Below are 25913 nucleotides of genomic sequence, written 5' to 3'. Positions count from 1 at the left end.
GAGCCCACAATCCCCTAAAAACAGAAGCTTTTACAAAGAAACACAATGTCATTTACTGGCTGCTTATTTGTGTTTTAATTGCAAATAGTAACTATTTTTAACACAAATGCCCCAAATAAAAAATCTAGAGTCCGGTAAATTCTACACTTGAGAATCCACATGTCTCACGTGAACCCACTTAGATGGTATCACCCAAAAGTCCTGTTGGTGGATACTGTTACTTACAAATCTACTTATTTCTTTTCTATACTTAGTCTCTACTTAGGGAGAAACGACAGGACTCTGTGCTCCCCACATGCACAGGAACTTCCCACAGGCGCATGCAAGCCCAATACCTGCGCCCACAATAGTTGCAGGGAGGCTTGGTGCTGGACAGCCTGGCTGCTGCACCTGAGCCAGAGGAGGCCACCGAACCCACTAGGGGCTGGCGAGACCCAGGAATGCCAGTGGTGAACCCAGCTGGGGAATACTGAGAAATGACCAAGAGTTGACACTAGTGATCAACGCTTGACGTGACGGCAAGTTTCCCAGATCACCACCAGGCCCCTGAGAGTCAATCTAGTTCACTAATTATAGGTACTAAAACTTCATCAGAAACATTCTTCTCAGCAGCACATATAACTTTACTGCCCTCAACGGTCCTAAATAAATACCGCCTCCATAGAGACATCACAGGGGTCAGCACCAGAGAGGGCCCCAGGAGTGAGGTGGAGGAGGAGAAAGTGGAGAGAGGTGGAAGTTCTGGAAGCTCCCGGCAGCAGGGGCGGCCAAGGCCAGCACTACACTGAGAGAAAGGCCCCTCTCCACACACAGGTCTTCATGGGACTGTCCCACTTCCAACTCACTCCAAGGCCAAAGTCTGATACTTAACCAGGACTCAAAAAATCATAATTACATGCCTGAACAATTGAGCTTCAGATGTTTTGTACCCAACAACTGCCTGGAATAACAGAGTTATATAAACTGAGAAGAATTCATGTATAACACACTTCTCTTCAGAGTACGCGCTGAACGCCTCCGCTCTCTGAGCAGACGTCTGGCGCACCTTTCTGCTCCTCTGAAGCCCACGGCCCAGTGTCTCCCTTCCCACGTTTGCCTCGGGAGCGTTCTAGGGCTTCTCCACAAGGTTGCTCTACACTGAAGGATGTTGCACATCGCTGTCTTTCAACTATGACAAAACTATATTTTAAATTAGGGTTAACTATGGATTCATAAAAATTTTTTTCCAAATGTTTTGCTATTACAGATTCAACTTTGCCTGATGGACAAAATTACATAAGAATATTATTTAAGTAAATTACTTAAGAGTGCTATTGCTTTTAAAACCATTTTCTTTCATGAACTATAAAAAGAAACAAAAATATTAATATATAATAAGTATCTGAGACTCTCAAAACTTACAAACATTTATAATAATTACATGCTTAGCTGTTGCTTCCTCTTAGTCCCTGGGACCCTAGTTTCCTCCGACTGCGCAAAACAGATTCCTCACTTCTGACCCCTCTTGGTGCTCTTCTTCCATCTCCTCGCTAAACCTGAGGAGGGCTGGGTTGTGGTTTGTGGTGGAGTGACCCCAGCACCACATTAAAACACCAAACCCAAGGAGCACATGAGATTCCAGGACCGACATAAACCCCCAATGCTCAAGTCTAGACTGACTCCTATCACCTGTCTCTCCATCACCATCACAAACTGCTAATTTTCATGACCACCTATTGAGTTTCAGGTTATATTTTTATGACAGTAAATAACTGTAACGATTTAGGTACTGCCAGACAGTTTTCCAGCATCCTGTGAAAACGCACAGGCCTTGGATCCAGCCATGCACCAGGAACCTCAGTGATAAGGGCACCAAGGTCCTACCCCTCCCCGTACCCCTGCAAACAGCACGATACCCCTCAGCAAGGCTTGCCTGCAAAAGTGAATGCTGTAAGGCCTCTTATCAGGTTTTGCAGTATTAAAATTATAGGAGAAGACATCTACGATACGAGTTTACACCACACAGTACATTATAGGCCCTATTTCTGTAAAAATTTTTAAAATATGCATCTGTATGTGGGACTACAAAGATTTAGAAGGACAAGTAAATGAAAATGTTCACCATAATTCCACTTAGGTATTGATTAAAGACTTTTTTTAAATTTATTTTTTATGCTTTCCTGTGTTGCCTGAATTTTCCCCCCATTTTGGGTCTAACATAATTACTTTATTTGGCCAAATTTTAATTTTGAAAGAAAACATTCAGAAACATTATACATTTGGGAAAGAGCAAGTTCATGAAGTTCCACAGTCACCCTCTGAAAAGGTCCCCACCTCCCCCATGATGCTCACCTGAGAGGTGATATTCAGTGTAACCGTGTCCAGGCCTCCTGAGAGCACGCCCTGAGTGTCGGCCAGGGTCAGCGTGACGCTGGCATCGCCCCCCACGCCTGACGAAGACATGACCAAGTTCTGAGTGGAGATGGCTGATGGTGACATTGGTGTTGTGGAAGGCAGGCTCCCACTTGTAGGATTAAGCTCTGCGAGGTGGGCAAGAGAAAGAGGTCAGTGCAAAGCAGGCAGGAAGGGCGCTGGTCCTGAAGTTCACAAAGGAAAGGCAGAGCCTTTAACCCAATTTTTTGAGAAGGTTCTTCTTAGTTTCTATATATCTAAGGTGAGGATGCTCTGCTGCTTACTGTAGTACTGAAAAACGTGAGTAAAAGAAGAGTGAAAATGAGACCCACAGCCCAGTCACTGCTGCCACTGTAGAGAGAAAACTCAGGTGAGGACTCCCGGGAAGAGGGACCACTGGAGAAAGCCGCCAGACAGGACCCACTGAGTAGCAGCTGGTCCACAGCGCAGCAGGAGAAACTGACTCCCACGGCTGCTCCGCTCAGGCTCCTCACCTCAGCGCCTCCTGCTCCGAAACACGTGAGTCAGAGGAACCCTCATGCAGGCCTTCAACATTAGCTGACTCTTTCTTAAGTTTCTCTAGCAAAAGATAACAGAACTTTTAGATGCTTTCCCTTGCAGTCGGTGCTAGGAGAACGAAGCTGTCTGGGACAGAATCGGTAATGTCAGGCCTTTCTTGGACACAGCAGATGCCTTCTCCTCCTGGCAAGCAGGATGGTCTCAGAGGGATTGCCTGACCTATGAGAGCACGCAGAGGCTGGTACAGCGCTACTGGTGAGCGCAAGCACTCAGGCACAGGCAAGTGGCACGCGGGCACTGGTGGCACCCAGGCTCCGTCCTCAACTTCCCACTCATCCTTCAATGGGTGCCATGAGCATCCCAAGATGGCAACCAAAGCTCAAAAAGCTACACCCCAATTATGGAGAAAAACAACAAAACCCTCTGCCAACACCTGTGAGGCGCGGTCGCATCGGCCAGGAGCCTGCCCTGGAGCCACAGCCAACAGCAAAGCCAGCTCTCACCTGCAGCTGCCTTCTGCAAACACAAAGTCCCTAAGACCCACACTGTGGAGCCCTCCCTGTGCTAAACAGCCTGGAGCGCTCAGAGCAGGAGGACCACAGAGGCTGGGATCTGCTCACCGTCTGCAGAGCAGGCTCCAGGGGAAGGTGAACCACTTTTTATTAACAACTGGGCTGGGCTGGGGAAGCAAAGGACTGTTCTTGCCTATATTAAGAAGTGCCGTGGAATACAGCGGCCTAGAAGACATCTTTTGAACTGAAAGTGAGAATCATGCATCGAGTGTTTCTGATGGGGCCTCGCTCAACGCCACCCATACTGGGGTCCTCAAAGTCAATCTCATCAACAAAACAGCTTTCTTTAAATAACCATCTACGGTTCCAATATTAAAAGTCAGCTATACATCAGGAAATTACTGAGTTACATAAAAGTCAATGTTAAGAGCATCTAAAATTCTCACATTAAAAAAAAAAAAGGAATAAGGCTGGGCGTGGTGGCGCACACACCCTGTCATCCCACAGCTCAGGAGGCTGAGGCAGGAGGATCACGAGTTCAAAGCCATCCTCAGCAAAAGCAAGGCACTAAGCAACTCAGTGAGATCCTGTCTCTAAACAAAATACACAACAGGGCTGGGGATGTGGTCCAGTGGTTGAGTGCCCCTGAGTTCAATCTCTGGTACCACAAAATAAAAACAAACAAAGGAATAAAGACACCATACTGGAAAACAAAGGTTTCTGTTCTCACAACATATCCTTTCTTTTAATCCCATTGCTAATTTCTGCAAAGATCTCACTGAAATAAAAGTAAAACACCGCGGGTGGCCTCATGGCTGAGTTGGCGGGAACTTGGTCTGCTGTGCTCCCCTTTACTTGCTTAAGGGGAAACAGGGTGTTGCCCTCCCTCACACCAGATCTCCACAGAAGGAATTTTTATTATCAGTAAAATGGCTCTGCTATTTCCAAGAACAACTTCATGTGGTAGTTATGAGGATTAAGTGAACTAATATAAAGGCATCAATATTCAACAAGTTACTAGAATAACACCTGGCACGTGGACGGGGCTATAAAAATCGTCACATTAAAAGTGACTCCTAGTTCACATGAAGAAGAGCTCAGGGCTGAAAATCCCGGGGATGAAGCGTGCCAGACACACGTGACGCTAGCACCCCTAGGCCAGAGCACACTGTGAGGACTGTGGCCATGCCAGGACCCAGGCAGGCGCGCACCCGGAGATGGGTGCTTGCTCACCAACTGACCTGGGCTATGACTAACTTGTACACCTACGTGAGCTACACTGCCCAACGACATTTTTGGCCTGTTTACCTGCTTTACAATGTTCTACCATATTTTAATTCTTTCTATATAATCTGAGTAGGCTTCTGAAGACAAAAAGCAGGTGAACACAACGGGTCTCCAAGATGTCCTTGTTGACACAATTCACCCAGTGACTGCCTTCGGTTTACAGAGCATGAGAAGAATCACAAAGCTATCTGTTCTGCTCTTCACTGAACACAACATTGCAAAATCACAGGCTCTCTCAAGACCAATCAGTGCATCACACAGTCGACTCCACGTGCAGGAAGTGACAGGAGAAACCATGTCCTGATTTCTGGCAGGAGCTCCCAGGCTCGTGTTCCTCACACCTAACCCTGGTGCTACGCCAAGCTGTCCTGGGAGAGGAACCACAACAGCGTGGACCTGAGCTGCAGGGCGAGGAGGCGGAAACCTACTTACTAACCAGAGATAGTCAGCGTGATCTCCTGTGGGGACCCTGAGGAGGACGTGGCAGTGGGACCCGCTGCCTGGGCCAAGACCTGGCTGAGACTGGAGTTGTTGATGGTCAGGGTGATCTCGTGCGGGCCCGTGGATGTGGACACGAGGCCTTGAGAAGTCATCACTTGAGTGAGGTCCTGGGTCCCTGCTCATCAGTACAAAAGCAAAGCACAGCTGAGATCTAAAACTGCACATTTATCCTCATATATATTAAAAATAATTTAATTAAACTGTTATTTCAACAAGACAAAGATTCAAAATGACCTATCCGTCACCTCTAGTTAGTTCCTCTAAGATAAGCCGTGACCCAGCACCTGCAAGGCCCTGGGTCTGATCCACAGCACCACAGAGATACAACATACGTGCACATGTGCCACAGCCTTGCAAGGGAACCTGATGCGGCATGAGCCAAGTGACAGCCAGAACGAGTGCCCCATGGACGCACAGAGCAAGCAGGGCTGAGGACACAGACAGGTTCCCTCCATCCCCAGGATGTCTGGCTCACGTGGTGGGTTTGCCCAGGGAAGGAAATGACCACGACACAAGCACGACTCTCACCACTGCTGCTGGTGGTCAGCACGGAATCCTGCTCAGACAGTGGGCTGATGGTCAGATTGGCAGATGTCACTGTGGGCTGCAAGGACAGGCCTGAGATGGGCTGAATGACGACGCTGGCTGGGACGGTGCTGTCAGGGGTCTGCAGGGAGCTGTTCTGAGGGGCGGTGCCGGGCTCTCCAGAGAGTGGCTGGGTGAGCAGGTTGCCCTGCTGCAGTGTTTGCTGCAAAACACTGGGATCGATCTGAAAAGTAACAGACGCCCGTCAGGGAAATCTCGTGCCGTCCCGTGATGTAGACAACATGAAAGCACAGGAACCACACAGTCACCGCACCTGCAACGTGATGTTGTTGATGCTAGAGGCATCGATTCCAGAAATCTGAACATTTGGCCCAACCAAGTTGGCAGCCAGCTGTAACTGGATGCCTTCCAGGGTGGCCAGGCTCCCGTCTGTCAAAGACACGGTCAGGTCACCACCAGCTGCCCAAGAAAAGAATGAAGGGACAGTCAAACACCATAAATGATTTTCAAATCTGAAGGAGCTGATGTTTACATAGGGATTTCTAAATAGGTAGGTTTTATAAATGCCGGACACACTACAGTAATCCTGTATTTTCACCACACCATACACGACCTAATTTAATCACCAAAGAACAAATCCTGTGAGATAAATAATAGGACTATCCATTTTGAACATACCAAACTGGCTCAAAGAGAGTCCTCAGGTAAGACCAGGTCGGAACAGCAGTGCCCAAGAAGTGCCAGGCCAGCGTGGATTGCTGCCAGGCGCCAGCATGTCTGCGGCAGTAAGAACTCACAGCCCAGTGGGTCAGACCTGGACGCCTTCCACGGACCGTGGCCCAGCAACATGGTAACGCCACTGTACCTGAAGCTATGTCAACGAGTGCTCCTGAGCCAACCCTCACACTGAATCTAAAAGGGTGCCAAGCAGCGAGAAGCAAGGCTCAGCCCATTAAAAATGAAAGCACCCAAAGGGCTGAGGCGCTGGGAAGCAACCTAACAGCAGGGGAAGGGGAGGTGAACTCTCTAACCCTCTGGCCTCGGAGGGAGGGGCTCCAGGAAGGGCATCCTGCTGCAGAAATGGCAGTCCTCCCACCCGGGCACGAGGGGACGCCCAGTGTGCCAGGACTGGGCCGCTCCCCAGCTCGACTCTTACCTGACACGGCGGCAGGAAGAATCGCTTGGCCCACCAGTCCTTGCAGATTCTGATCAAACTGTCCTGTCAGCACAGAGTTGTTCATGATGAACACGTTGGGGTCCGTGGAGGAGGGGCTGAGCAGGCTCGCCTGCTGCAGGCCTTCTGGTGAGCTGCGTGTCACAGGCTTTCTGACTTTCTTTGGGTCTGGTTTGTAGTGGAACTGCATGTGCGTCTTCCTGCGCCCCGAGGTGCGGAAGCGGAGCTCACAGTGAGGGCACTTGAAGGGCTTGGCTCCCGTGTGCAGGCGCATGTGCACCTTCAGGCTCCCCTTGGTGGAGAAGGCGTTGCTGCACACGTGGCAGCTGAAGAGCTTCTGGCCTACAGAGAGCCAGCCGAGTGTCAGCGGGGCTCCGGGACCCTGCTCAGCAGCGAGGCAGCCCACCCAAGTGCTCCACAGGGAACCTTCCCCAGACCCTGCAGACCTGGCCGACAGGTGCAGAGCCTTGGGGCAGGCTGCCACCGTGTGAACTGTGAGGCTCCTCACCCCCCCAGGATTAGCCCTTGAGCCACGGCCTGCCACTGGAAGCTCAAGGCTGTTGTATGTGCTTCTCTTTGATTTACAAAGGGTGCTTTAGCATCTTAGCATAAACAGGGACAACCAATGTGGCTGGCATAGGGTAATGCCACACATGGGGAAATGTCCACAGGGCCATGTGTCTGGTATCATGGACCCACTTCTTTCCTTCCTTACCCTTCTTACCATCATCCATGTAACAAAGGCCACAAGGGCAAAGTGTCACAGCAGAGGCTCTGCCCTGGAGGAGCCTGGGCAGAAAAGCTTCCTGCCCCCTCTTTCCCTCTGCTGCCCAGGCACCGGGATTCACCAGGGATGTGCAGGCAAGGACCATGGGAATACGAGATTTTACACTGTTTGGGGTCTTTCACGTGGAGAAAGGTGCACCGGAAGCATTTTCAGAGACGCCTCTCTACTTCCGGTCCACGTGAGCTGCAGGAAGTCCGCCAAGCAGGTGCTGAGGACCCTGAGCCCCTCCCAGCACCCACCAGGCTGAAGATAGTGCACCAGCCCTGGGGTGCCAAGGCAGGCAGCGCCAATTTCTCCTCACCCCCCCCCCCCAAGTTCACAGAGTGACACAAGAGAAAACCACAAGACCCCCAGGACACAAAAGGAAAACTGCACACGAATTCACGTGTCTGCTTAGCTCTAAACATGACGCCGTCAGAAAAGAACCACAGGACGCCACACACTGTTCAATTCTGCTCACAACCATCATGAAGAGCACATTAGGGTGTGGCAGTCACAACCCCGAGCGTCACAGTAAGGGCAGGCACCTCCAAGGTCCACCCAGCACTTCCCACGCAGCCAACGCTCCTCAACTGCCTGGGAGGGAAGTGCCACCCTCGTGCCTGCTGCACACGCAGGGACCTGCAGCTCAGAGGAGCAGGAGCCCACCCTGGGCAGGAGGAGGGCCCACAGTGCAGAAGGCAGGCAGGCACAGCCAGGGATGTGAGGGCACCACCGACTTTCAGGCCTCAATCCAGACAAAAGAAAGAAAAAGGCCAGGCACGCTGGACATTAACTGTCCCCTCCTCACACAGAAAGTATGCCGACCTGGACACTTTGGTAGGACTTGACAGTCCCAGTTTGAAAAAAGCCTCAACAAGCTGCAGGCGACTCCGATAGCCAAACGAGTCCCAGAGGCCATCTTTTCAACAGCCATTTAGGTCACATGAAGAATACAGACAACCTGTGACTTCGATTCTGAGATCTAATCCTCTTTTTGAGATCATTTTCCTCACGTCAGGATTAGAAAAAAATGATCTTTTATATCTACTTTCTCATGGTTCCTGATTTCTAAGCTTTCGATGATGCTGAAAGTATCAAAGTGTGGGAAATACATGGGAATAAAACACGAGCACAGCAAGGCCTTGCCCAGGGCTGACCTACCTGTGTGGGTCTTCACGTGGCAATCGAGAGTGGACTTCACAGTGAAGCTCTTGCCACACTCCTCACACTTGTATGGCTTTTCTCCAGTGTGGATTCGAACATGCCTGACAAAGACACTTGTAGTTCAGGGATTTTGTTTTTAAATATACATACACTTACAAACAGCCGCATAGTTGAAATTTATGACCACATAAATAAAAATCATATATTCCTATGTTCTGATTAAGTTTGACCAAACAAATTTTTTAAAATATTTTCTTTTTTTAGATTTTGATGGACCTTTATTTTATTCATTCATTTATATGTGGTGCTGAGAATTGAACCCAGTGCCTCACCCATGCTAGGCAAGTGCTCTACCACTGAGCCACCGCCCCAGCCCCGCCAAATAAAAATCTTGAGGTTCACTCTACACGTGAAAAATACCATTAAAATGTAAATAACAAAAAAAATATTTGCAAGACAAATGGAAACAAGGCTGATTTCTTAGAAACAACAAAGAACTCTTGTCAATAAGCAAGAAGACAGCCCACATCAGCGTAGAGAACTTGACAAGGTGAATTTCACACAAGAAATGACTGAGCAGCCGGGCGCGGAGGCACACACCTGTGATCCAGGAGGCTAAGGCCTCATGAGTCCAAAGCCAGCCTCAGCAATGGCGAGGCACTAAGCAACTCAGTGAGACCCTCTCTCTAAACAAAATACAAAATAGGGATGGGGATGATGCTCAGTGGTCAGTGCCCCTTCGTTCAATCCTTGGTACCAAAAAAGAACAAAGCATGCCCAAGACCCAGGCTAAGTGGCAGCCCCACCCAGAGCCAAAGCCTGCCCTCCTGCTGGAGACAGCATAGCCCCGGGGCCCGGGGGACACACTCTCACCACACCGGCAGTGAGCAGGCGCTCAGGGGACACAGGTCCTAAGGCCTGCAGGAGCACGTGGCCTTCTGCACGGGGGTGCCAGGGTCCAGGATGCTGTGCAGCGGAACACTAGGTCAACACGACAGGGAAGGAGGGCAGATCGGGGCTGACAGAAAGACACCTCAGACCCGTGGGGACACGGAAGGCGGCCAGCGGGGAGCAGACCACAGAACTGAAGGCAAAGTGCAGGCACATTTCTGAAAGCACAGGAGACGGGACAGCGGCTGTCTCTGGGGAGCAGCACAGCCCTCCTCCTGCCTGGTTTGCCTCATGGTGACCCCGACTCAGATGCAGGAGGGGAGGCTGAGCCTGGAAGTTTGCTGAGGGAAGGACGGGCCCCCGTCCACCATGCACTCTTATTTTCAGAACTGGCTCCTGTCCTGTTGGTCTTCATGATGGACCCGCAGTGCCAGGGAGGGCCCAGTTTCCATCTACCTCCTCCCTACAGGCCTGGGGGCTTCTGAGTGGGGTGCAGACTTAGACACCATCTCAACAACACCCACACACAGGTGTCAGGTCAACTGTCTCATCCATGATCCCCCAGCCAACTCCCTCGGTGACAGAACTGTCCCTGCCAGCCAGTTCCTTAGCTTCCCGGCCCCCCACACTGCTGGCCAGGCTGCAGTCCCAGTCCTAAAACCTAGACTCTCCTGGCTACTCCCTCCATGGCTTGACTTTCTAGTGCCGTGTCCCCCAACCTCAGAGCACACCACCTGGATGCCCATCCTGAGCTGCAGCTCAAGGCCCAAGGAGCTCACCACACAAGGCCCTTCTGCCCACACGAGCCAGCTCTGGGCTTTCTCCACCTGCACTGTTGTCGTCACTCTGGCTGAACACACGTCCCCTTCTCTCAGGATACACATGTCCCCAGTGCCACCCACACCCACGCCCCCCCCCCTCCCGCCTTGCCCCCACAGCCCTGCAGAGCACACTGAGGGTCCAGAGCACGTGGAAAATGCGCCATCTATGTTCTGGAGCAGTCTGCACACTCACCACCTGGACTTACCAAGCTGCTCTATGCCTATCTGTCTAGTTTTTGCTCTAGGAGGTACAACTAAGCAGCCCTGCTTCAGATTTAGAAACTTCCAGAACCTGGGGAGCGTGTCTAGACTTAGACCTCCCCAGGTGCACAGTCCTTAGCTCCTCCTAACTTCACTCCGCCTTTTCTGGCCTCCTTACCACCCGCCATGCTCTATCTCTTGCATCCACTGCCCATCTCTGGCTGTTGGCCTGAGTACTCCTTGGTCTCTAGCTGGAGGTGTGCTCCTCACACAGACCAGCAACCCCAGGCAGGAGGGCATCTGCTGCTCTTCTGCACACCCTCAAAGCCTGGCACTCTGTCTTCCTCGATATAAAAATATTTTTATTTCCTGCTATGACCACAATCACACAGAAATATGCACAAGCAAACCATGGAGAAACAGGCCTCCCGCTACTATCCTGAATGAGGTCACTACTGAGTTAACATGGCTGGAACCCGCCACTCCAGCAGGGAACACTACTGTAACTCCTGCACACAGGGCAACCTCCCTCACTGCAGGGAGGAGTGCCACAGGAATCCCAGCGGGTATTTTCAAGTCTCTGAGAGCCGCCCACAAGGCTGAAGGTGCCTCACCTCACCAGGTCGCTGGGCTTCTTGAAGCTTTTAGGGCAGTAGCTGCAACAGTTGGCATGCTTAGGCTCAGCCTCGAGCTCCGCCTGCCTGTCCTTCATCTCGCTGATGCGGTCTTTCTCTGCGGCCGACTGCACCAGGACCTTCTCAGACACAGTGGCACTCTCCTGGGGCCGAATCTTGGCCAGCTGGGCCGTCTCCTCCTCGGTGAAGGTGATGACCTCAGGACGGGACTTTCTCGATGCGCTTCTGTCAGAATTTTCCTCCTCTTCCTCCAGGCACATGTCTACCCAAACACAGGAAGACGGATCAAAACCTCACCAAAGCCCAGGTTTCCACAGAACAAGTCGATGACAACTGGCTGTGCCTGTAACGTTCAGGACAGTCCACTTGAGCTGTGCTGAAGGACGTAAGGGCTGCCCTTCCCACCACGATCCTGCTGAAAAGTCAGGCAAGATCATGGAAGAAAACGGCATGTGAAGGACATGCCTTGGGGAGGGCCTGCTGACCCCAAGGATGCTGGGACTGACCCCAACACAAGGCCAGCCGGCGGCTTGGAACCGCACGAGCCTGCAGTGCTCACAAATGCAGTCACTTAGGGACAGGCCAAGAGCAAACTGCCATCAGCAGGGAAACCAGAAGCCCCAAACGGGAGACCAAGCTGATAAAGCAGCAGAGCCCCAGTTAAGAAACTCACTGCAAAGAACAAGGTGAAAGGGAATACATACATCCATACGTGTATGTCTGGGCAGCCTGAGTGAAGTGTAAAGTAAGAAGAAGCTGCGACGAAACGTAACAGGAAAACGTGTGACGGGAGGGGAGACCACAGCGGCATGCACGACTGACACTCAGAACTCAACGGAAACATGAATAGCAGGCCAGTGCCAACCCCAGAGAGCCAGTGAAGACCAACTGGTGGGCCTCAGAGCTGGCAGCAGGGGCCCGGGGAGGAGAAGGCCGGCAGCTGAGCTCAGGATGACACGGTCCTGTGAGGCTGGCAATGCAAGTGAGGACGACTGAGGACTTTAAGGGATCAAAAGAACATGTCGACACAGCACCAGCCACGGAAGGAGAGAAGTGCAAGGAGATTCAGCATGGTAAGCAAAAGAGAGCATCGACGGCACAGGCTGACAGCGCAACTGCCAAAGGAAACCAAGGGTCAGGCCTTGTCCCAGGAGTCCAGCTGTGCGGGAACAGACAACAGGTGGCTTCTCACACACAAGATGGGAGGAGACAGCAACAGGTCTGTCCTGGTGTTCGTCAGCACTTAGGCAGTGGCACAAAGCCTTCCAGAACCCACGCCAATCCCAAGGCACCAACTCGTCAGCATGCTGAGTGTCCACGACAGGACCAAGGGCTTTTACCCACGGGCTGACCAGTGAGCACCCTCCAAGCCACATGGAATGCCTGCATGTCCTGTGTTCTTTATTCATCTGAAGCAAACCTCCGTTGCTTTTTACACCTTACTAAACCTCACGGCAGAATTTAACCTGTGGAAATAGAGGCTCTACTAAGCACTGAACCCGAGCACATGACCACTCCACCAGGTTCAGAGGTCAGAAGCTGGAACCCAGAGCGGCCGCTGCACTGCGTGGAGGTCACAGATTTTGCCTCTTGAAGGCAAGCGAGGTGGATTCTGAAGAAAACCACGCTGCTCTCACTTCAAGGGAACATGCAGGGGCCGTCAGGGTCTGAGACCTCGTGAGCAGATGGAAGGACCAGTACCCTGGGGCAGGGGTCCACGTCCTAAGCAGACCTGGTCCCCAGACACTGACCAAATGACCTGGCGCCCTCATCAGCACAACACGCCCTCAGCAAGCACAGAGCACCGCGGTAAGCGCAGCGCTCATGGCCACAGGATGCAGCAGGCCTGTGGGATGCACAGCGAGGGGGAACCTCAGCAGAGCCTGCAGGCACCCGCGAGGCAGCACCAGGGAGCCGCTCTCCGTGCTGCCAGCGTGCGCTAGTGGGACCTGCTGAGGACGGACCCTGGCGAGCTCGGAAGGCGGGAACTCGGAGGCCAGGGCCTCAGGAGGGCGGCCCTGGGGGAGGGAGGGCAAAGTCTCATGGCACAGCCGCCCTCACTGCACAGGTCCTGGGCCAACCAGAGAAGAGGCCGTGACAGCTGACGAGGACTTCGGGGGAGGTGGAGGCTGGCTGCTCCACGCAGCTGCCTCGCCTGGCACGGCCTGGGCCACCTCATCACGCCTGCGCAGCAGGCTTTGGGAAAGAAGCCCAGGTGGACTCCAACAGCACGCACAGACGTCACACGGCTGGAGTAGACGTGTCAACGTGTGCCTGAGCTCACGCGTGCCAGCACCTCCTGTGGCGGCCCAGGGCCTTTCTCAACTTCTTCCAAAGGCATGGAGGGTTTCATACTCAGAAAACAATTATTTTTTAAAAGTTGAGGGTGCTCCCAAGCTTAATCTATATACAGGTTTAAACATTCCAGGAGATTCGTATGTGACTTTATTACTAAATCAGCATTTGGCTAATAAACCTTGAAGCAACAAATGGAAAATACCTCCTCCCTCAGTCTCTGCAGCTGCCGACGCAGCAGAGGGGACCGTCTGGTGCCTCTTCATGTGCTTCTTACAGTGAACCGCGGTGCGGAAGCCCTCGTCACAGAAGGGACACTTGTACGGCCGCATGCTCATGTGTGTGGCCATGTGCCGCGTGAGGCTGCCATTGGTGGTGAACGAGGCGTTACAGACGCTGCAGCTGAACGCCTTCACCCCTGTGACGACAGAGGAGACAGCAGCCATTGGGGAGAATCCGACCGCCTCAGGCCATATGCACGCAAAGCATAGACATGTTCAGTAAGCTACAACTCAGACCGTGTGTGTGCTGTGGTTTCCGAGCTTTAGGAACTGGACTGTGTTAGGAACATGGAAACTGACAGAGCACATCTTACCATATTCTCTACTGACATTAACAGCCTCTGAGAAGACGTTTCTCAAAACAAACCAAGTCACCGGGCGCAGTATGATCCCAGCTACTCAGGAGGCTGAGGTAGGAGGATCGCAAGTTCGAGGCCAGCCTCGGCAACTTAGCGAGACCCTGTCTCAAAATAAAGAAACAAAAAGGGCTGTGGATGTGGCTCTGTGGTACTGCACCACTGGGTTCAATCCCTAGCACACAAAAACACCTAGTGTTCTCCATCATCAGCATTTTCACTGAAGCTGACACAGTGTGTACAGTTTGACCCAAGTGACCTTTCCTCGAGTTTGTCTTCACCTCACTGCCACAGCAAATGCCTCAGGCCCTAGGAAGAGTCTACTGGGCATCTGTGGCTTCACCTTTGGGAAGGCCGACCCCAGCCCCTCCCTCCTTTCCAGCAATTCAAGGAAGGATCCAGAAAGGAGTGTGGCCACCCCAGCCCTGGCCCTGGCCCTTGGCGGCTCCTGGGCCTCTGCTACACCAGTGTCCCCAGCAGCCTCGACGCCACTCCCCAGCCTCTACATTATGGAGGCACTCCTGAGAATTCTCCTCTTTGCTTGCGAGGATATGTCTAAGTGACACACCTTCATTCTCAAACAAAGCCCTCTACAGAATCCATACCTATATTAAACGTGTACACTACTGATGTTGACTAAGTATGTTGGATGTGCTCAACGGATAAATATAATGCACTCAAGGTATACAATCGTAAACCATATATCTGATAAAGGTCCAGTGACCAAAATATATTAAAAAAAACTCTTACAACTCAGTAACTGTTAAGACAAGCAATCTTTGAAGTAGACATAGGATTAGCACAGACATTTCTCAAATAGCACATGAGCCACGGAAGATGCACATCAAAACCACAAGGAGCTGGCGCTGCACCTGCCCCGCATGGTCACAGTAAAAGGCACTGGCAGTGAGCCTGGTGTAAACGTGGAGCAGGCCAGGCCCACACGCGCTTCCTGGTGGACAAGCAAAACGTGCAGCCACTTTGGAAAAGAGCTGAATATGCTCAAAGGCTTAAAAAGCATCATCCTACATCCTAGAGATTCCTTTCCCAGGTAGAGACACGTGGCCACATAGAAACAGAGGTTCTGAGGTCAAGAGCATGATTCTTCAGTCAAAAAACGGAAACGATCCAGATGTCCCCTGACGACAGGTGGTACATGTGCATGAAAAGTGGCCACAGAAAGGGATACGCTGGCCATAGAAAGGACAGCGGTACTGAAACGTGCCACAATATGGATGACCCTGAACGTGCTGGCCAAGTGAAAGAAGCCAGTCACGAGACCACAGGTGGCACGAGCCACTTACACGGAATGCTCACACAGACCAGTCTGTGAAGACAAAGGCAGGTCAAGGGGAGAAAGTGTGGACCTCCAGGGTCAGAGACAAAGAAGTTCTAAACTGAAACGGGGGCTGCAGGGTTCTGGACAAAACGAACCCCCAACAGCAACCAGGAGCTGGTGTAATGGCGGCACGAGGGTCCCATCTCAGCAGAGCTGTCGTGCTAAAAACAAGACAGCCTAGTCCCTGCGTGCCAAGCAGACAGTGACCTGTGTGTGTCTTCTCATGGGACTTGAGGACGCCGGAGGAGACGAAGCCGCGCCCGCAGAGCTTGCACTTGTAGGGCTTCTCTCCTGTGTGTGACCGCACGTGCTGCTTCAAGTGGCTGGACTTCTTGAAGCCCTTGTTGCAGTAGTCACATCTGCAACCAAACAGAGAGTTCAGAGCACGGTCACCAGGCCCCGCTGCAGAGGGAGCCGCAGCGCACTGAGGTCAGGCTTACTGCCCACCTGGACAACACAACAGACAGCACCAATGGCGGGACAACCTGCCACATCAGGTTCTGCGGGGGTGTCGGGGTCTTAACGTGCTTTATTCTTTCCAAATTAACAACTCCTCCAATGACTCCCCGACAGACAAAATACCCGATTCATCAGAAACTCTCCCAAACCCAACAGTAGCACAATCACTGTGAGCTGCTGCTTTCACAAAGTTGGTGCTTCCTACTCCCAAGACTACATTTCCAGAAATGCCAATCCACATACGTTTTTGGTTAAACTTTAAGGAAACGGATTGTACTAGAGTTATTCTGAGTCTGTAACTATGCGGTATTATTTCCCTCTCAGTAGTTACTAAAGAGATTCACATTACTGTTTCTCTAACATGTCTAACCAACTGCCTAGATCTACCATCCAGCAGCTTCCTGTCAACTCACCATGACATGACTCTGAGGAGTCTCCCCGTGAAACCAGGTGCAGAGTGGGGCCCAGCCCACCTGGAGCAAGTCTGCCTGGGACCCCATCCCCAGGGAGGCGTGCTGCTGCCTATACTGGTCCCACTACAGGAAAGGACAGCTACGTGTCCTAGGTTCTGCAGCGTCTTAGAGAAAGACTCTGCACCCCGGCACTACCCAAGTTCCTGCCACTCACCCTCGGGCAGCCCGCCGACCCCTAGCTGCTCCTCTCCCACTCACCTCCTCGTGAGTGGCCAGGGCACAAGCCTGAACCCCTTCTGTTTGGGGCATGAAGTACTAGTCTCTGTACTGATAACTCTCAAATGTGGACTTCTCGCCTGAACACCCCCATGCCAGCCTGGTGGAGAGGACCACCTGGCATGCCATTCTTCCCAACCGTCAATCCCAGCAACAAAGACCCAAACCTGCCCCTCTCCAAGGGACAAGAGTCTCAGCCTGGCAGGTGCTCAGGTGAAAAGAGGGGCTTTTTATTAAATGACCTGGTGTTTTTTTTGTTGCTGTTGTTGTTTAATGTCCTCTTTTTTGTTGTTGTTGTCAAATGACTCTGAAAATAAGGTTTAAGAGTTTAAAAAAGTACTTTAAGAAAATAATAAAATTATTAAAATATCATAGAACCTAGGCTATCTCTATGGACGATGCTCATTTCAGTTTTTTCAGTTTTATTCATCTTTGATTTTGTAAGATAGCTGTTTTATTCCCTGTCGGACCTTTGCCAGGGCCCTCCATGGTACAGTGGGCACATGGTGCTCCACAGGGCCAACAACCTGGAGACAGATCAACCCCGTGCCCTGGCACAGCTGTTCCTAGAATGCACAGTCTTGAGCACAAACGTGCTACCACATAACAACGATTACAATGGTGACAGGAAGCTGTGGCAAAGGATTCTAAGTGTGCACATGCTGAAGAAAAACTGCCCTGGCCCTCACTAGCAGTGTTGTGTCAAGGTCACCTCTGCTGTCCCAGATCCCAGAGGAAGCGGGGTGACAACCAACCCTGTTTCACAGGGTCCAAGGGAGCCAAGCCCGCAGGTGACCAACACTGCACTTAGAAGCCAGCTGGGTGGCTCTACCTGTAAGAGCGCCGGCTCTGGTCCTCGCCATCCTCCAGGAACTGGGGGCGTTGTGTCGGCAGGTCCAACTCCTCTTGGGACGACTCCTGAATCAAGCGAGCAGTCTGAAGTGAACAGAGGCAGGAGGAGACGGCTTAGCAGTCTGTGAACATGAAAGGGATGCAGCGGCCAGCAGCGTGGACAGGATGCACAGTCCCCTGCAGAAGCTGGGCTGCAGCGGCCACAAGACCACGGTCAGCCCTGAGCAGCAGTGCTGGCTTTCTCTGGCCCGTGGTAAGGCACGGTCTCCTTGATGCCCAGACTGACTTATTTGAGGAGAGACACTCGAGTCAGCTGGACTCTCATTGGCTGCTGCAGTCTAGATTGCAGATGTCCCTCCAAAGGCCACGTGCTAAAGGCATGGTCTCCAGCCTGTGCTGCCACTGGGAAGTGGGCCTGGTGGCAGGAATGAGACCACTGGGAGTGCGCCCTGGCAGGGACACTGGATCCAGCCCCTCCCCAGCCCTCGGCCTACTGACCACCATGAGGTGAGTGGCGTGGCCCCACCACGCTCCACCCCATGCTGTGCCTCAGCAAAGGCCTGAATGACAGGCCACCCACCAGGGACTGAACCCCTGAAACCAGGAGCCTTTTGAGTGATTTCTTTCAGCTATTTTGTCACAGTGATGGAGAGATGACTAACACACTTGCAGTGAATGAAAATCCCACTTTCTGAAAAGATTGTCTCTCCTGTCACAAAAGCCACAAGGGAAGAAAAAGGACCCACCAACCACCCCAGAAATAGTCACACACACAGGGAATAGTCACGGTAACCCCTCCCCCAACACAGGGTCACAGCTCAGCCTGGCTAAGGCTCGCTGACCACTCCGGATCCCAGAGGGTGAGCTAGGCCTCGGACACCGGGACGGCAAGGGCAGCGAGTAAACAGTGGAGCCCACTAGTGGTGCTGGAAGTAAGGGCTGCTTCTGATTTTTGCCTGACGTCCATAACCACATGGGACAACGCACTCTGCTACCGCCCCGCCCCGTGCGAGCAGCTTCCTAAGAGGGCCCTGGATGAGGAGAAGCTCCTGAGCAGCATGCTCTCCACCAGGCTGAGCCCCTGCGCCAGCCACACAGTGTCTGCCCATGAGAAAGCACTCTGCCGTCTTCAGGCCTACCACTGGGCAAAGCTACTATGAGATTTTAAGGAAAAAAGACAATGATTGATAGGTCAATTATTTTCATCACTATTAAAAAATTTCCAATAACAGAAAAATCAAATTTAAACATCTCCAATTTGAATAAGATATTAAAAATTTTAATTACGTAATACTTGATTTCTAACTTATTCCTTTTAAGATTCCACAAACAAAAATACTTAGGTTTTGTGCAAAAGCCATATCCTTCAAATTTTATTGCACTCTTACTGACTTCCTCGCTTTTAGCTGAAAAGGTAAAGCCACCTCATGGTGCTGAACTCATTAAGCAAGTGGAGACATTTTAAGGAGAAAGCTTGCATGCTACACACTGAGGTTCCCCAGGTGATGCACTAGTCTTAGAAGTACCAGAAGTGGGCATGCCCTTGTAAGTAGGCAAACTCTAACCACAGAGAAGACAGACCAGTATCCACTAGGTAATGACTGGCACCATCCTCTGCAAACACTCACTACGTTCATCGTGTCAGAGCTTGGAACCTGCAGCAGGTTCTGCTGGTGGAAACTCGTGGACAGGGCTTGGGACTCGAGAGTACTGGAATCTTGTAGTTGTTGCACAGGTGGAAACTCAGCCTGTTGATTGTACGTGTCGCTCACTGTGAAACCTGAAATGCATTACAAAGAGAGCTCTACAGAAAATAGGACAGTTTTTATACAAAAAAAAATTTTTTAAATTGAGTTATAAATAAAAAACGTCTAAAGGTACGTTTCTACTTTCTGAGAATCAGAATCCACTTGTGCCAGCAGCTCTAGGATGGTCTGTATCCCCCCAAATCACTTTGGTGCAGGCTTTGGGAACCAGTCACCGACTTCACCTACTACCACATCCTGACTCCCACTCATCGCCTTCTCTGGCTAGAACATTCGTGGAATGGTTGTGAAAGTCATTTTGCAGAAGATCTGACCACACCACAACATGGTATATTATCAATTTTAAAATATTACATAATATATGCTAAAGTTATTTGGTTTGAAGTCATAAATTCTAGAAGGGACTTCAGAGAAACACAGAAATGTGGTTCGTGAAAGTGAACCCCATGTAGGTCAGCTGGTTTGTCCACTTCACCCTACCCACTGACCTTGAGATAGCCCTGATGGCTCAAAGGACTGCTGTGTGGGAGTCGGCTCTTCAAACTGGTCCATGTGCCCTGGGAGAGGGTCCTGGGCGGCTGTAAACCCATCTAAGTATAAGAACACAAAGAAAAGGGCAGTTTATACGCCGAGGCCACTCACTTTTGGACACATAAATTTGTTCAAAGGTGTATTTCACTGCGTTTTCAAAAGTTAGCCTCTTTATTTTGAAAAAGCAATAGGGAGGCTGTGGACATTGCTCTGTGATACTTCTATAAAGCAACTGCCCCCAGAACCACTTGAAACCCTGCTGGGTACCCATTACTCCAGGCGTCACGGAGGGCAAACAGTGTGTAATCCTGCCCACAGACTACAGGAACACGGAGACATCCCTGAGGTCGGCAAACTGAAGGCTGACAGGCCTGTGTGAGGCAAGAGCTGTGTGAGAGAGCAAACCGTCACAGCACTGTGCACACTGCCGCGGCCGAGGTGACTTTTTTTGCACTAGACTATATTGACGAAGGAAGCCATGTGTTGCTTTATATCAGGAATCAGGCACCTGACCTCTCTGCAGACCAGCAATGGACCCTTCTCTGAGCTGCATCAGCCTGCATGACTCTGTGCCCGGAAACTGTCACAGAAATCAACTGATGTGCAGACACGCACTAGGAGGAAGGAGGTGCGGGACATATGAGTGACACGGGTAGGTCATAAAGCACACACAGGAAGACCGTGGAGTGTGATTACAGGTGCACACTCAACAGAGTGTCTGTGCATTCACTTGAAAAAACTGAAAGGAACTGCACTAGAACTGGTCAGTAGACTTTGCTGTAGCCCTAAGATTTCAAATGCTCTTTGTGTTTAAAACCAACAAAAATCCTTGCCCTTAAAAACCTAGTAAAGTTGAAGGGCAAAGAGCGACTGGAGAGCACAGGGAGAAATGTAAAATACCCAATAGCACTGCAAAACCCTGCGGGGGCTGAAACTCCCAAAATTCACCTTCATCCGCTTCCAAAGGCTGATCTGTCAGCTGCTGCCCCAGTGCCGCTTCTTCTGTGCCCACCACGTGCTGCGACCCCAGGTCCAGCATAGCCTCAGGGTCAGTGGAGACAGGCTCGGCCGATTGCTGCAGCTCGGCCCCCTCCATCTCCACTGGCATGGGAGCCGACACCTGCAGGCTCGGCTGGTCCACGGTGCTGTCGTCCACTGAGGTGGCCTGCTGGTGCTGCTGCAGCTGCTGGGCAAGTTCATATCTTCAGAAAAAGCAACGACGATTCATAAAGTTAGACACCTGGCCATACTTGCCTGAGGATCTGACCACAAAAGTTGTGACTTATTAAAAAAACATTTTATTCTTAAATTGCTTCATTTTGAAGTCATGACAGTGACCCAGCTAACATGTACACACTGCTAATCATTCTGAAGGGAGTCGCACTACTTCTAGAGCCGTCGAAGACCACAGGACACAGAGGCTCCTAGAGAGGGGGCCCAAGACACACCAGAAACTCAAAGTGGCAACATGCTTAACACCGGAACTCCCAACTCACTTCTGCCGTGGGCTCAACTTCTCAGAACCCCACCATCCTGGCCAGCGCCTCTCTAGACCTACCTGAGAATTACAAGCAAGGGCACTTCAGCCCGTGGTCCAGGACCCGTCACGAGCCATGTTCCCAGATGGCCTGGTGCTAATGCTGCTCATAGCAACATCTGCACGCACAAGACCCATCCAGTATGTATTCATCATGGTACTTCTCCTTCAGAGAGAAAGATCAACAGTGACTGACTGACCGACTGACAGCACACCTGCCACCTGACCAAGGGGCTATCCGCTCCGCCCTTCCTTACGTCCGCAGTCAGACCCCCCGAGCACCACCACAGGCTGTCTCCTCAGATGCTCCTCCCTACCTCCAGTCATTCCTGGAGTCAATTCTCAGTCATCTAGGTCAGGAGTCAGAAAGCACATCACCAATCAGAGAAATGCAGATCAAAACTACACTGAGATTCCATCTGACTCCAGTCAGATGGTGATCATCAAGAGTACAAGCAACAATGAATGCTGGCGAGGACTTGGAGGAAAAGGCACACTCAGACACTGTTGGTGGGTCTGCAAATTAGTGCAATTACTCTGGAAAGCAGTATGGAGATTCCTCAAAATACTAGGATTGGAACCACCATTTTACCCAGCTATCCCAGTCCTCGGTTTATACCCAAAGGACTTAAAATCAGCATACTACAGTGATCCAGCCACATGCAGTTTACAGCAGCTCAACTCACAATAGCTAAGCTATGGAACCAACCTAGATGCCCTTCAAAGGATGAATGGATAAAGAACATGTGGTACACATATACACAGTGGTGTATTACTCAGCCATGAAGAAGAATGAAATTATGGCATTTGCTGGTGAACACGGAACTGGAAACCATCATGCTAAGTGAAATAAGCCAATCCCAAAAAACCAAAGGCTGAATTTCTCTCTAGCATGTGTATAATAACCCACAATAAGGGTGGGTGGTAGGGAAGAATAGAAGTTCACTGGATTAGACAAAGAGAAATAAAGGGAAGGTAGCGGGGATTGAAATGGGAAAGACAGTAGAAGGAACTGGACACCTCTTTTCTATGTTCACATACGAATACAGGAGCAGTGACCTCCACATCATATACAACTGCAGGAATGGGATCCTGACTAGAATGTTCAACTCCATGCATGTATAATATGTCAAAATATACTCTACTGTCATATATAACTGAAAAAGAACAAATAAAAAGAAAGAAAAGAAAGCATGCTACCCAGACTCTGCCACCACAGTTCTGGGCAGTGACGCAGAGACATCAGACTCCACCATGATTCCAAGGGCGTGGGTCTCACATGGTGGGTGGGAGAGGCGCTTAATGCTTGTCTGCCTGGGTTCTTCCCCACAACCTGACGACTGTAACTATGTGCATCCATCTTTCATGTAACATGTAGTACTCTGGGAACTTTCTGCAATATGTCAAAGGGACCCTCCCTATGGGAAGATCCAAAAGCACATGATCTAAAAGGGAAAGCACCACGGCAGGCCAACCGGCCAGCACACTGTCACCACAAAGTCAAATGCTGCAAAGACCCACTGCAGGCAGCCCTCAGTGTCACCATGACAAACACTGTCTACACGAGGCTCCATGTCACACAGCTGGCCCTATAACCGCACCAAAGAGGGCTCAGGCCCCATGTTCCCAGCCCTATCCCAGAAGGAACACCGCAAGGCCAGGCTTCCTGATGGAGGAAAATGGCACTCAACACACCGCTGGGGCACACAAGGACTCGGCTCCTGTCCTCTCTAATGGCACAGCCCCCTAGCCACATGGGGACCCATCTTCCTGCTGCACGAGCAGAGCCAAGCATCCCGAGTGTCTACACCAACACAGACATCCAGTTCTCAAACACATGCACATCACAGAATGTCCTCGTAACCCACAGTGCAGTACGACAGAGCGTGCTGCTGTGAGGGCCACTAAATGGCACCACCAATATGGAGCTCCCTGAGAGTCCCCAGCAGAGGTGAGTTTGCAGGCTAAGACCGACGGTGCTGCCTCAAGGAAGCCAAGCTGACAAGCAAGCCCTGCTCTCAGATCCGTAAGACACCGAACACCACCAAACCAGCACAGTCCAGTCACTCTACCACTAGGGTCTGGGTCACAGGGACACCAGGCAGACGCATCTGGGTTACACTACTGGGACTCCTAAAGTAAATGTCCCCGGGCAAAAGAGCGTAGCACTCTCTGGGTGCCAAGGACTGAATTTCACGTAAGCCAGAGGCGGCCACCTCATGGCTCGACATGACTGCACACCACCACACTCCTCAGGAACCCTTGTGTGAAAGCCCAGCTCTAGCCAGAAAGGACCCCTCGGAGATGAGCAGCTGCTACTCAACGAAGGTTCCACAGGCTGCCCCAGATACATGTTCAAGTGCAAGTGAAGAAGAATCACCTCCAAGATTCACCAATCACACTCCTGGAAAGCACAGCGCTGATCAGAACTTCACCTCCTGACTGTGATAGGCAGGGTCCAAGATCTCATCTAAGTACCAGAGGTCATCTCTGAGAGGGAGCCACACTAGGGGTTTAGCCCAACACAGACTGCCTCAAAACACTGGCGCTGTGCGTGTGGCACTCAGCAGGTCCCCAGTTACTGACAGTTCAGTTTCTTTAGCCCACATACTCAAGGTGAGAAATAACAGCACGGACTCAAAATTAAAAAGACGCCCCACCACCAGGGAATTACAATCAGAAGTATACCTACCTATGGGTTTTCATGTGCTTCTTGCAGTTCAGCGAGGTCTTAAAGGTTTTTTGGCAATAGGGACACATATAGGGCCGGAGGTCGTTATGAATGCCCATGTGTCTGCGCAAGCTGCCCCCAGTGGTGAAGGCTCCATTACAGATGAGACACTTGAAGGACTTGAGGCCCGTGTGCGTCCTCACGTGCGCCTTGAGCACTCCTGCAGACACGAAGCCTCTTCCACACTGAGAGCACTTGAAAGGCTTTTCACCTGTGTGTGACCTAAAAGAAAGATGGCATTCCCTTCACCATGCTGCAGGCCAAGCGGCAGAGGAGCCCAGGGCATACAGCTGCCACGCGGAGACGGCGGGCCGTCTCCATGGGCTCCAGCCTTCCTCCAGCACCACCCCTTGCAGGATCTTTATTTGTGCTCCAGCTAGCACCAAGAATAAAGCTCCACTGAATGCGCTGGAAAACCTTAACTGCAATCTCATCAAATAAAACAGATGCTTCTTGGATATTTCCTGAAAGCTGCAAATACTAAAATATAATGGGAATACAAATAAAATTCAGTGGTAATTTCTGAGTAAAATATTTTAGTTGAGACACTAAAGAATAAAAATATCAATTAGCAACATTTGGGGGTGAAATATGACATTTTAAATACTAAAACCTAACAGTACTATTCCAATTACTTCTAGAGATCACCAGACCACCAAATCTCCGGATTACAGTGAACTCCCTCTCTAGACCTACAACTTACCTGATGTGTTGTTTAAGATGGCAGGACTTTTTATACGCTCGATGACAATAAAAACATTTGTATGGTCGATCCGCTTCATTTACAAAATTATTATTAAAATAACTTTGGAAAAACTGGTTTCTTGGAATGGGTTGGATAAGACCTGCAAACCAAAAAAAAAAGCAGAAATCATTCAGCGTCGGCACTAATAAAATTAAATGTCGAAAGGCACCTGTTACCCTGAAGGTGAAAACATGAATGTGCTGTAGAGCCAGTGCTGCAGCCAAGTGCTACTGTGATGTGTTAGAAACTATGCAAACACCTAGGAGAAACAGGAAAGAAAACATGGACATGCTTTGTACCAACATGAGGAGTCTGTCTGTTGTCACAATTCTTTCACTGGAGTCTGCGGCCAGTTTCCTGTGAATACCTTTATTTATGTGCTGTAAAGGCACTGGCTGACATGGAATTTACATAGCTATATCCTAAATTTAGGTCAGGATGTGAGACCCCTTATTTATTCAATATGTATGCTGCCCATGAGCTCCTCTGACGAATTCAAAACACCACTGCTTCTAACACGATCTTCTGTTCTAAAAACATCAGCATCGTCTCAGAAATTTCCTTCTACAAAATCCGCAAATAGCAAAATTACTAAGAATTATTTCCGAATTTACATGCTTTTAATTCGAGAAAGGGTTCTCTTGGTTTGCTCATTTATAAATAGGATTCAAGGAAGCCTGTGGGTTATATCTGTCGTTCAGGACAAACTTAGATGTCAACTTTTGGGTCACTTCATAGTCACCTAACACTCAGTTCTGGCCAGTCTTGGACTATCCTTCCTCCTGCCCACACTCTGCCCTTGGCTCCAACTCTCCCTTTCCCTCCTCCACCTCTTCCAGCAGGAACACTAGTTTCTATGTGATAATGACACATCACTTACGATAGTTTCCTGACTCTCCCAGAAGTACAGGTTGTTTCAGT

At 50.6% G+C, this 25913-nt stretch overlaps 1 protein-coding gene across 8 annotated transcripts in view; it reads right to left on the bottom strand.

The window, feature by feature from the left end:
* Positions 1 to 25913, bottom strand: part of Znf236 (zinc finger protein 236) — an 88110-nt gene that overhangs the window by 18015 nt on the left and 44182 nt on the right. For 7 of the 8 annotated variants that reach the window (XR_007348976.1, XR_007348977.1, XR_007348978.1 and 4 more), the window contains exons 12-26: positions 24951 to 25092; positions 24209 to 24469; positions 20928 to 21181; positions 19937 to 20038; positions 19311 to 19462; positions 17663 to 17766; positions 15890 to 16041; positions 13912 to 14124; positions 11391 to 11673; positions 8861 to 8964; positions 6913 to 7272; positions 6070 to 6215; positions 5739 to 5979; positions 5146 to 5325; positions 2332 to 2519 (exon numbers count right to left, since the gene is read on the bottom strand). Coding sequence is in view for 4 of the 8 variants with exons in the window: in XM_048806668.1 (XP_048662625.1) it covers positions 2332 to 2519; positions 5146 to 5325; positions 5739 to 5979; positions 6070 to 6215; positions 6913 to 7272; positions 8861 to 8964; positions 11391 to 11673; positions 13912 to 14124; positions 15890 to 16041; positions 17663 to 17766; positions 19311 to 19462; positions 19937 to 20038; positions 20928 to 21181; positions 24209 to 24469; positions 24951 to 25092 (2882 nt within the window). In the remaining 4 variants the exon portion in view is untranslated. The remainder of the gene's footprint in view (positions 1 to 2331; positions 2520 to 5145; positions 5326 to 5738; positions 5980 to 6069; positions 6216 to 6912; positions 7273 to 8860; positions 8965 to 11390; positions 11674 to 13911; positions 14125 to 15889; positions 16042 to 17662; positions 17767 to 19310; positions 19463 to 19936; positions 20039 to 20927; positions 21182 to 24208; positions 24470 to 24950; positions 25093 to 25913) is intronic. The other variant, XM_048806670.1, reaches the window with a different exon arrangement.

This window comes from Marmota marmota, unplaced genomic scaffold, assembly GCF_001458135.2.
Source record: "Marmota marmota marmota unplaced genomic scaffold, marMar, whole genome shotgun sequence".
NCBI classification, from domain to species: Eukaryota; Metazoa; Chordata; class Mammalia; order Rodentia; family Sciuridae; genus Marmota; species Marmota marmota.
This window is presented reverse-complemented; position numbering and strand designations above follow the sequence as displayed.